Source organism: Condylura cristata, unplaced genomic scaffold, assembly GCF_000260355.1.
Source record: "Condylura cristata isolate star-nosed mole 26May11 unplaced genomic scaffold, ConCri1.0 scaffold00001, whole genome shotgun sequence".
NCBI classification, from domain to species: Eukaryota; Metazoa; Chordata; class Mammalia; order Eulipotyphla; family Talpidae; genus Condylura; species Condylura cristata.
Window position 1 is genome coordinate 13,729,027 of NW_004567102.1, and position 12,341 is coordinate 13,741,367.

Genomic DNA, 12,341 nt, shown 5'->3' on the forward strand with positions numbered 1-12,341 from the left:
ATGAGCATATTCAGGAGTTGATAGTTTCTTCTTCAGCAGTGAAAAGTGCTTGCTAGAATTAGTTAGAGGTAAATACAATTAAGTGATGCATGTGATTCTGTTGCACAGACTAGCTTCCAAGTTTGAGAAATTATGAGAGATGAGACTGTCACATAAATAAAATAAGTACGAAGCAATGAAGGCCCGAGGGGGAGCAAGTGAGAAAGAAAAGGAAAAGAAATTTGAAAAATTGGTATTCAACCTCAGTAATCCATTATAATGAACAGAGAACTTTTAAAAATCCCAGTGCTCAGGACACTTCCTGAGACCATTAACTCTCAATCTCTGGAGATAATGCACACACATCAGTATTTTTAAAACTCATGAATCTTATGTTTACACAGGTTGAACACCACTACTGTGGAAGGTAGGTTACCACATTTTAACAAGAATCAGAATCACCTACAGGGTTTACAGAGTATGCTTTCAGAGTTGCAGAAGGTCCAGAGGAGGTTTAGTTTGCATTTCTAATAAGTTCCCAAGTAATGCAGAAACTGTGATGTGCAAACTGACTGTAACATTTTCTGGGACCTCCCTCCCTGCCACAAGTCTAGAGAAGAATCATCCATAAGAGTTAAGTCAGAACAGCCACCATTCTGCAGTCTATGCAGAAACCTAATGCCTGAAGGTAAACAAGCCTTTCAGTCCACACTAATGACAAAAGGGTGAGATCAAGAAGATTTTAACAATGTGTACCTAGCACTTGCATCTCAGCAATAGTCTTTAGAAATCAGGGGAGAGATTAAAAGCCTTCATTTACTTCCTCAGCCTCCAAACAAGTTCTTTATCAATCAACATATCTTTAAAGTTTAATGACTCTGGCCTCCCTGGTGGTGCATAGTTAAAGAGCACTATCAAGCTATCCCAGTCCCTGCTGCAGGAGTTCAAGTTCCCAGCCAGCCCAAGAGCTGACCCACATGGTGCAACAGACCTCTCCTGAACCCACCTGCTGCTCCCCTCAGCTGTGCTTTTCAGTAGATCTGCCTGTTCTGCTCTTTTCTCTGTCTCTAGTGAACATTCTCATCCACCACCCGCCCCCCTGACCCCTGGCCTGCACCCCAGTTCTTGTATGCATAAAAAAATAAATCTTATTTTAAAATGATTTAATAACTCACTGTCCCTATCTCTGTAATGAAAATTCAAGCTTGTGTTTGTTGGAAAATAGTTTTTACAGTAAAAATCTGTGAGACGACTTTCTTCTGGGCTTCAAATCCTCACCTTTGATTCTTTAATAACTTCACTTAATTTGCTTGCCCCAACTTAAGTTGACAGATTCTAGGAACATACTTTTGTTAGCAAGGTAACATTTTGAGAAATTCTGGTGTGGAATGATCAGGATCTAGTGATTAATTATGCAAAATTAATTGTGTATGTTTTTCTCTGGGGTTGGGGGAAAATAAGACTTAATAATAAGTGACTCAGATTCTGAGCCTGAATAAAGGATAAAATAGAGATGCTATTAAAGGAATTATAGATATTTAAGAAAATATGTTTGGCCTGACTGAAACTATCAAGACAACAGACAATACAAAAACAATTTTGGAAACAATTACAAATATGGTAAGAGTAAGAATGAGTTACAAAGAGGTATAGAATCATCAGAGATATAGAAAGAGAACTATGATTCTGAGGGCCAAGAAGGGAGGGGTGGTCAAAAGTAGCTCTCCTGAGAAAAACAAACATGCAACTTTGAGATAGTTCCAGAACCAGTGACCACTGAAACCAAGGTTCCACCCATTCTGTCCTTTTATGCTATTGATTGTCCTCATCCAAAGAGACAACATACGAAATGATGACCTTGGAGGCAGATGAAGCTTTTTAATTCAGAGAGGTTTGTCCTTCGTATTTCATTTACTAAGGAAATAGGATGATTAACAAATGGCAGAAAGATTTTTAGCTTTGATAGTTGAAAAAAAAGGGGTTTTAGTCACAAGTTCACAAGGGTCAATAAACCAGAAAAGGGCAGAACATCAGTGGTTAAGGAATTAAACCACTAACATTGTTAAGAATTTGCAATGAACTAGTTACTATTCTAAGTGCTTTTTTACCCTTCTTACTCACAGTACTGCTCATGCACTGGTGGTGTGAATATGGCTCAGGAATTTGCTAGAAATGTGGCCTCTACTTCCATCTTAGGCTTACTGAAACAGAATCTACATTTAACAAGAGGTCCAGGTGACAATCAGAGTTTAGGAAACACTACCTTAGGATTAACTCTCTAATAAGCTAGAGGGACATGATGAGGGAATTAAATTACATGAAAGAAAATGTTTGTTCCAAGTCAGAAAACTGAAGAAGCAGAGCAAAGAGCAAACCAGAAAACCTAGATCTGCAGACCTTGATCTCAATTTCATTGTTTCAACTCACAAGAAATGTGGACCTCCCTGATGACACAAGGGTTAAAATCTCAGACCCTGATCTAAACTGTATTTTTCCAGCTCTCAAGAAATACTTAATATAGGGCTTTCCTGGTGGCAGAGGGATTATTAACTCTCAGAGCTATCAAGCTGTCACCAGCCACTGCAGCTTAGTTGGTCTCCAAATCCCCAATCCCTGATCCCCTGCCAGGGATGTGACCTGCATGGCACTGTAGACCTCTCTTGTCTTGCCTGCTGCTCCCCTCAGCAGTGTATTTCAGTAGATCTGCATGTTCTGCTTCCTACTCTATCTGTGGTGAATCCCCTTACCCCCTACACCTCTGGCCTCGACTCCAGTCCTTGTGTAAGGGGAAAAGGATGTCCTGAATGAACTCTTCAGATACAGGTTTCCTAGGCTAAAACCCCACTCCAGATACTGGAACTACAAATCCTATCAATACCAAAGAGAAGCATGTTGGGACCTGAGTAGGGGGTTAAGCAGACAAGTTTGGATATAGAACTGGACATGCTGGCTTCAGGGCCCTCTTGGCCTGGTGGCTCACCGCTTATCTCTTGGCTCTTCACTGGTTTTCGGCATGCTTTTGGGTTTCCAAGTTAGTGGAACCGGTAAAACACATTAATTAGTTTATCTCTCTTTCCCTGAGTTATTCATTTTCCCTTGTAAATAAACCTATTATTGACCTTTTTGTGTATGTCTGCAGTTGAATCTTAAGTGCATTGGTGAGAACCCAATTGGATTAATCTGTATGTAGAAATAAATAAAAATAAATATTTTAAGATGTCCCTCAGCACCTGCTCCTTGTGAAGTTTTAACTGTTATTCGGGGACTTTTGCTCAATGAATCTAAGATACATTGATCACCTTTTCCTTTCAGAATCTACCCCATTTTTGGATGTTAATTCCCTGTCAACCTTTCTGATCTCAGCTCAGAGTCACAGCCTCAAGAATATCACTTTTAATATCCCAAGATTTTCAATCCACTCTTACAAAACTGCATTTCCCCTTCATGAAAATTTATAATGATGAATCGGTCTATAAAAGTTTGTCTTTTTTTCCTAGTACCAAGTTATTGGAAGGCAAACCCCACCTCCTATATTTCCTCACTAATTCCCCACCATCCAACAGTGTCTGACACATAGCAGACACGATGTTTCCTGAAGGAGCATGTGCTTGATGACTTCTGAATCTCTGTACATGATACCCAATTAGAATGCCCTTCAGTGACAAACAAAAATGAATGTGCTCTCCTCCCTCCATGGAACTAGGAGACCTGGTGAAGTGAGAGAACAGATGTGAATATTCAAAGAAACCATTGAGAATGTACTGGAAACTTCCAGTCAGACCTCCGTCTGGCATGAACACGAGGAGCTTCTTTTAGAATTTCCTAAAGCTTTGTGAACCCTTTAGACATGTTTCTGCTCACCAGAACTCACAGTCTATAATCAGCCTTCAGCCTTTAAAGATAGCAGAGGAAAGATGGACTGGCCCCGTGAGGCATTCCCAACTTGGGAGGAGGACTCTGGAGGAAAAACATTGGCTGTTCTGACAAAAATCATGTAATTAAACAGAGCCCATTCATTTTGTGTCCTACTCATCAGGTACCTTTCAGAGGCCCTGAATTTCCCTGAAAGACAGAGAATAAGCCTTGATTTCAATGAATGGCTCTGCCATAATAATCCTGTCTGAGAAAGATACAGATTGCAATGCCACTTTACAAATACTTCATAATTTTGTCTTTCATTCCTCCAAAAAATTCTTGCTCCTATGTATAGTTCCTATACCATGTCTTTTCGTGTACTATTAACATAATTAGGCTAACTCATGTTTAATATTGCTACTATTGTAAAATAACTGCAAAGGGGCTTGAGAAAAATGCTTTTTTTATTAAAGAGATTATTTGATTTAATTTCAACATTTTTGGAATCAACATTAAACCAGATGATAGCTCCAACTCCAGATGATAGGGATGAGTTTCTCAATATGCAATTATCTACTTGTAAATCTTCAGACTTTTCTACAATGTCTCTACCACAGGTCTAAAATATGTTGACAGGGCAGATGACTCAATTTATTATGTTTTTTTGACTGATTTTTTAAATAATATGTTGTATTATGGCTTTTGATCTGAACTGACACTTGTTACTTCAAATGCAAGCTGTGAATGAAGAATATTGAAGCCAACCTTCAGTCTTAGATTTGAGCTTCTCACATGCATTTGGATCACCTGGGGAGTTCCTTAACAATGCAGGTTTTGGTCAATAAGTATGGGTTAAGACCTGGGGAATTTTGACTTCAAATAAACTCTCACGTGATGCTCATGCTACAGGTTTGTGAGCTACACAAATATGCAATTAATTTGTGGTTTACAATGTAACCTAGCACATTACTGGATTAAGTCAGAATCATGGACTACATGTTTCTATGTGCTAGGACTGTTATGACTTCAACCTCATCCACCAGGGCACTGGCAGAAATTACCTGGAGAAATGAGTCACTCCTATGATTCCACCCTGGGGATGAGGCCCAGTAGTCTGTTAGACTAAGTGAGAGAAGCAATAGTCTTATACAAATGTAGAATTTTGGAACTTACAGATTTATTCTTTAAACATGTTTATATTAGGCAAATGTAGAGAAGTGTGGATGTATCTGGTATGCATATGATAATCAACTCCAAACTGAATTATAAGTAATGTGGCCCCCCAAAATTGTGTAACAGCTAATGGCTTACAATGTAAAATATTCTCCATATAGAATAGATGTTGAAAGTACAACATAATAGCTTATTTTAGTTATAATAAAGTTGAAGAATAAGCAAAAATCTGCTAGAGGTGATTATTGCTTAAAGCTGCAGAAAAGGCTAATAAGCGTTCTTTTTGAAGGGATAACCTTAGATCTTACCACTCCATCATTTATATGTATTTCTGTCTTCTCGCTCCCAAGCCCTCAGTGTCCTGGATTTCTGAGCAAACCTATATCAACTTAGCTAAGAATAAGGAAATGGGAAGAACAGAATGAATCATTGCTGATATTTTTTAACCTTTCCTTGAATTATTAAAAAAAATGGAAAAAAGCATATTCATGAAAATTATTTAATTTTGTTTAAAGTTGGTCCTTATTGGAGTCAAAGACTAGGGTTGATGTCTCAATACTAAGCAAGCCAGAATCCTATATACTGGGGACTCTGAAAAATTCAATTAATGAAATCATCCTGATATGATGGCCAGAAACTATGCACAACTGCTGAGTTAAAGCATGGCTATTAACATAATTTAACGGCATAGTTCAAATCTAGTTAAGAAATCTACTTTACTTTACAGGGAAGATATTCTAGACTCTTCCCAAATCCACTGTAATGATGGAAAGAGGAGTGTAACAGAAGAACTTCAAAACTCCACTGTTGAAAAGAATCCTGGCAATATCCTAGCCTGGTTCTGTCATTTTACACATGAAGTGCCTGAAGCACAGACTGGTGCTTGGACTTGTCCAACATTACACAGCTAGGTTTTAAAGCAGTGGGGTTAGAACTTTGATCTCCTGCTTATTTCTTGTGTTAGGTCTCCTATGCAGTTCCCCATGCTGTCTCATCTATGTTTCTCCTGATACCAATAAAAGGTATACAAGCTTGTCTGGCACAGAAGCCCCGAAGTAAGAGACATGGGCCTTTTTACATCCACTTGCAGCTAAACCTAGAGTCTCACCCGTTTGCTGAATTGATGAGAAATGAGGTATTTACCAACCTCTTTGTGACAGTTTCCATGATCGACAGATGGTGGGAGTTTACCTGAACTGGAAGCTTCCTTCCCATATAGGTGAACAGGGGAAGTACTGATTCACTTCATCTTCTTATGGGTGATGTGAGTGAGGAGGAGGAGAATGCAAGGATAGTGGTCTTTTTAACATGAATTTGAGAAGACTTAGCCCGTGGTTATTTCTTAGTAAAAATGACAGTTGTTAGAATGGTGCAGGATATGAAGAGACTTACTATTGCACTGTGGATAAGAATATAAATTTCAGAAGCAGACAGACCTGGATTTAAATTCCAACTCCAACATATACTACTTTAGGAACTTCAGAGGGGTCACTTAACCTTCTGTTATAAATTGGGAACATACTTACTCTCCCTGGCTCACAGACTTGTAAAATGACATGATGTGTACTAAATACCAGCACTGAGGACATAAAATAAGCATTAAAAAAAAGCAGCAATGTTTTCCTTTATGGAAAGATAGAATCAGCAAGTAAATTTAAATCACAATATCAGAGAAGATCCTGACATGAATGTTTTATGAGGTTTCAGAATAAATTAGGAAAAAAAGTCTATGGATTATTTTTTTTTCCTGGAAATCTCTATAATAATGTTGCTTCTCACTTCCCCTGGTAGTTTAAGTCACCTTTCCATTGAGATTGGAACTAAATAATTAATTCCAGGTTTGGAAGATATGCCTAAAATAAATCCAAAGAAACACTATCTTTTGTAAAATGCTATTTAGTCTTTCCTTGCATCTAATCTCAAATGTGATGCAGTGAGACGCATGCACTTCACTTACAGTGTCTAGCAGATATGTGTATGAAGCGAATTTAATGGGAAGGACAGTCTGCTGGGGAATAACTTCTGTGGCCCAAGTGACACAGTAGGGACATATGGGATTGTTAATCTCTTGGAACTAGCCAAGTTGAAAGTAAGGCCATAATAGCCTACCTTAGAAACAAAGAAATATTACCTGTAGCCATCAAAACCACTAGAGTTAAAATGACATATTTTTTGGAGTCCAAGAAGTTTCATTTTAAACAAGAGATTGATTTTCAACAATGTTATATATTTAACTTCAAAATGCAGTCTGGTCATATTATATAAATTTATATAATATGTGTGTTTTAATAGGCAAAAAGAAAACCCCCCAAGTCATTGTGGTCAAAGCACTTAACAGACGTTCAAGGAATGATAATGTTCTGATAGCACAGTATAAATATACAAATGAATCAACAGGACAATCAATGAGCTTTTGTTGGAATACAACTTATGTAGAAAGTGGTGAGGTTGTGGTACGGGAATGTGAATCATATAGAAGAACATAAGGCACAACTTTTGTGCCTTATTAGGATGCTGTAATATGAGGATTTTAATGACAGGCATAATTATAAAGTTATAATATAAAGGTGTGGGTCTTTCAGATTTTGGCACCTGTTTTGCAAAGGTCTTGAAAACATGTATTTGCTTCTTTCCTTCTGTAGTATTCTAAACTGACTGCATTTATTTTCTAATTCATACCAGTTTTTTCAGAGCCTCTGTTTGGAATTCCATACCAGGCAACTTCCTGTGCCCCAGCTTGTAGGATCACCTTGTCAAGATAATCATTTATCAGAAGTTGTAAACCCTTCTGTATTCAGAACTACTTGGGTGTCAAAACTGAGATGCCCTTCTGAGTGTAATAACTGAGGTTTCTGTACACTTTTTTCTGTCAATCAGTGTTTACACATCTTCACATTATTTATAAGCACTCACCCACTACTTTCATGTCAAGAGATTATCAATTCCTGCTCAGATTCTCTAGCCAGCGCTATCTATTTTGTACTTCTTCCTTAACTCTTGATTCTCTGCCCATCGAGACCACCTTCTAGCTCTCAAATTGTTTCTATTGGCCAACAGTGGGAAAAGTGGTGACCCAAGTATGATCAAAGAATGCAAAATGAAATCAGAGGCCAAAATATGTACATATAAAATTTCTGTCTAATCTCATATAACTGAAATTCTCAGATAATAGCATGCATCGACATCATAGGACCACTCTTGAGAACTACTGCCACACAGAAACTAAAATTATTTCAACATAACCAATAAAGGCCAAATAATCACTCTGTTTTGTGCCAGGGAGTTGTTAACCTGGAAGTCCTTGGACATCCTTTGATAGGATTCTAGAAGTCCCTAGTAACCCACAAATTCTATTTTGTATTATACTAGCATGTATAAGACTACATTACATATAGAGGCTTGTGAGGGTCCATTGCTCTCAGAAGACATAGTTTTAGGATCCTCCACTGATGCCATACTGGGGCAAGTCAATACGTGTGAAGAGATACTGATTAGATCTAGCAGAAGAAGGGCTTTATAATTAATAGAGCCATTTGTATAACACACCTGTTCCTTACATGTATTTTGGTTACTTCATTGGCCTTTGTAGTCAGTTACTTCATTCATTTACGGTTATTCACTAACTCCTACAATGGTGTAGATCAACCAATCAGACAAACACTAATTTAGACAAAGCACCTATTCTAGACCTGGACTAGTGTTGGCTCAGTGGTGGGTCCAAAGATTACAAACTCCCTGCTTGCAGACACCTCTCATTAGGGACACTGACATGTACTATTTTTAAGACCCATGAGAGTCAGAACTTTGCTTTTCTTGTGCCAAACTCTATTATGTGTATCTTAGAAGAGTACCTAGTATGTCACAGGAACTCAACCAATGATTAAATGGATGGACTAAAGAACACAGGGGCCAGTACTGAAAATGTGATAAGATATTGCAAAATAAACAAAATGTCCACAGTGGCTAATTGGACAAAGTTTTTGTACATGGAGAATTCTGCTGAGTAAGGAAATAAGGGACACAACTAAAAATGTGTGTTAAGGAACTGCAAGCAGGCCTCAGCCGGGTATACAAAATGAAAATTAAATTACACAGTTGCAGATCTTTATGCCAGATGTTTGGCCTAGGGAAGAACTCAGTCAAAAGCCCTCAGAAAGTAGGCTAAGATCACTTCACCACATCCTTCTCCTTAACAAGTAACAGTGTTGACAGCAAAGGAGTCAAGAAACTAAATGCATGAGCCCATCCACAAAGATTCATCATGAGTCCTTCAATAACTGTGAAGCAGGCAAGCCCTTACCTAGATTTCAAGCTGATGAATCATCTGTCTAGTTTCACACAACCTCAAGGGGTTGCTCAGCTTTGTAAATCCAAAACCCTGTCAACCTCCAGATACATTTAAACAAGGACAGCAGTGTGAAAAGGAGACAAGTTATAAGGTTCCCTTAGGAATCCCTGTTTCCTAAATGCATTCAATCCTCATTCAATTTAGGAAAAGAAGGCTTTTTGGCTCAGAAAAGTGTGAAAGTTATTTTTTTAATTGGGTATAGATGTTGACTACGTCAAATAAATAAATACAAGTATTAATGATTTCATCTATTCAGCCATCCATTTGTTGAAACCCAGGTCCTTTCTGATCTATCATCATCATGGAAGTCCACACACACACACACACACACACACACAGCCTCATATACATTGGAAGAAAGAAAATTCCTCTTCTTAGGAAACACCTGTCTAGGGAGTTATTGACTCTACAGCTTCTGAGCATGCACAGGATCGAGCATACAAATGGTGCAGTGACTCTTTGGGAAGTCACATTTGTCCCTCAAACTTCAGTCACCTGGAGAATGCATGCCTCATTGCCTGCAGCAGTTCAACCCTGACTGTGTAAAATGAGTTTAAAAATCTCATTTGAACAACAAAATTTGAATTGAGAATTTAGACAACACAATATATTTAATGCTGAAATAATCATTCTTTGAGATTTTTGCTGACTGTGGACTGTTGTCTTTTTTTTTTTTTTTGCTATTGAGTTGTTAAAATAAATCTGCATTAGTTTGGATATTTTTGAGGGAAAGGAATATAAAAGAATTCAGTAAACTAGTACATCACTTAGCTACTCATTCCCACTTTCACACATAGAAAATTTCTGCTTCTTTTGCTATGCAAACACACAGACAATTCCTGGAATTCCTACTACATTCATACTCACTGCTTTCAGACACATACTCACATTCTTGAACCAAAACACAAACTCCTTCCTTCCATGTCAAAATCAAGCCAGGCTGAAGATGTAAATAGGTGGATATGGCACCAGGTGGATGTGTAATCAGTAATAAGAAATACATCGAGCCCCGTTATGAAAAGAAATCCCCCAAATTGTTCAGGATTCCCCCTCCCCCCTTCCATCACTGATTTATTAACCCTGAACAAAGATGTAATTGCAGGGTCTCAGAAGCAACTTTTTCCATTTTTTTTTGTTTTCATTTTTGTTTTCATTTTTTGTTTGTTTTTGGCTTTGAATTTCTTAATATCTAGTCGTACCATTGATTGCCTGTTTTTCTTCACTTAGTTGCCCATCTTTTACCCCCCAAAATGAAAGAAGCATCAGCTTCTGAATCTTAAGGATGAGACCTCTGCATTTTCTTTGCTTGTTTAGGGCAAGAAATGAAGTGCTGCCTCTTTAATTGGCAGAAGCATGCAGGAGGAGCATACCTTTAATTTAGTGTTGGGATACCTCACTTGCACCCTGGCTGTTGTCTTATTGGAGACGGCAGCCTGCCTGAGATCCTCTAGCACTGAAATAATATCATCCAGCACGCATTTCTTATCCTGATTTCTCAACACACACAGATGGGAAAAAGTATAATTATAGCCCTTGTGGTTCACCTTCATTTCCAGCACGGCACGGTGGGTCTGCAGGATCCCCTCAGCCTGGAGCAAAATATTGTCCCCGGGTGGGGAGAGGAGGATCACCCTGCCATACCTCCCAGGGGTGTGTAAGTCCGAATAGAGCTGGCTTTTGGACTGGTCCAGGGGGAACAGGCTGCTGGCCAGGCTGCGCTCGATCTTGGCCAGGCTGTGGCTGGGAGCGATCAGGCGCTCCAGGTCGCCCTCGGGCTGGAAGCGGTTGAGCGCGCTGAGGCCGAAGGTGATGGTCAGGACTGCGGGCACGGTGAGGAAAAAGACCGGGTGCCGGCTCACGCACAAGCCCAGCCTGTGGCAGAACGACTGGAGCCCTCTGCGAAGCACCTGCCGCAGCATCCTCCACCAGATCCAGCTTGCAGGCGCTCCCGGCCGTCTTAAAAAGCACATGTGACATGTGTAAGCGCCGGGCGACCCCCTCTCCCCAACCCACCCCCTCCGGGGCAGCCCCCCTTCCCACCCGTGCCGCTCCCCCACGCCCTCGGTGCTCACCCCCAACCTCTCCGCCGGGTCTTTCCCCCGCCCCACCTCCATGCGCTCCTACTACTCTTTCAAACACTGCAGCAAGTTGCAGCAAGGCGGGCAAATATCCACAGCGCGCGTGGGGGCGGGCGGCGGGCGCTGCGGGGGCTCCACGGGGCCCACCCCCTCGGGCCTCCCCGCGCCCTCGCCGCCTCCCGCGCGCCCTCTCACCGCATGAGCAGCGTTCACTCAGTCTGGCCCTTCATCTCGGTGCTGCAGTCCCCCGGCCTCCCTCGCTGGAGGTGGTTCCGTGCGGAGCGTCCCACAGATGTGGATTTCCTCTCTGTCCTGGTGGGGTTCGGTGCCTAACTGGAACCATGTGCCTCGGTGTTGTAAGAAGCAGACATGTGCCCCACAAGGCGGCGGGGGGAGGAGGGGGCAGAGGAGGGAGAAGGGCGGGAGCTCGAGGCGGGAAGGGGGGGGCAGGGGGGGCAGCTAAGCTTTTCTTTTTTTAAGATGCTCACAGTTATTTTTAGAGTTTTGTTTTCCCTCGTCCCTCCCCGCTGGAGTGAATGGAAGAGGAAACCGGTGAGAGCAGAGCGCTGCTGGCCCATTGGAGCTGAGGCAATTAGAGCCCAAGAAGGGGGAGGGGGTGTGAAGGGAGGGAGCTCCAGCTCCTCGAGGCAGGCAGTTATTTTGCCCCTTGGATTTTCCGGGGTCCTGAAATTCTGGTTTTTGCCAAATAAAAGCAGAGAGGATGATGCTGCATTTTTAACATACCACAAAGCAAGCAAGGGATTTTCTTGCAACACCTTCCACGCTGTCACTGCACAGACTGCGACCTAGTATTAGGAGACCCCATTTACTGGTAGTGTGTTGGGGCTCCAGGGATCCCTTTCTTGTTCTCCTGATTGGAGGAGTCTTTTGCCAGTAGTTGTTGCCTG

At 40.8% G+C, this 12,341-nt stretch overlaps 1 protein-coding gene across 4 annotated transcripts in view; it reads right to left on the reverse strand.

Annotated features, from left to right (window-relative positions):
- PTCHD4 (patched domain containing 4) overlaps positions 1-11,808 on the reverse strand; it is a 163,623-nt gene extending 151,815 nt beyond the window's left edge. The window contains exons 1-2 of one of the 4 annotated variants that reach the window (XM_012723995.1): positions 11,629-11,808; positions 10,900-11,311 (exon numbers count right to left, since the gene is read on the reverse strand). In XM_012723995.1, coding sequence (XP_012579449.1) covers positions 10,900-11,311; positions 11,629-11,633 — 417 coding nt within the window. In that variant the 5' untranslated portion in view covers positions 11,634-11,808. Of the gene's footprint in view, positions 1-10,725; positions 11,326-11,628 lie in introns of those variants that run through there. The other 3 variants (XM_012723912.1, XM_004673554.2, XM_012723861.1) reach the window with 3 other exon arrangements.
- Between the last annotated feature and the right edge of the window lie 533 nt (positions 11,809-12,341).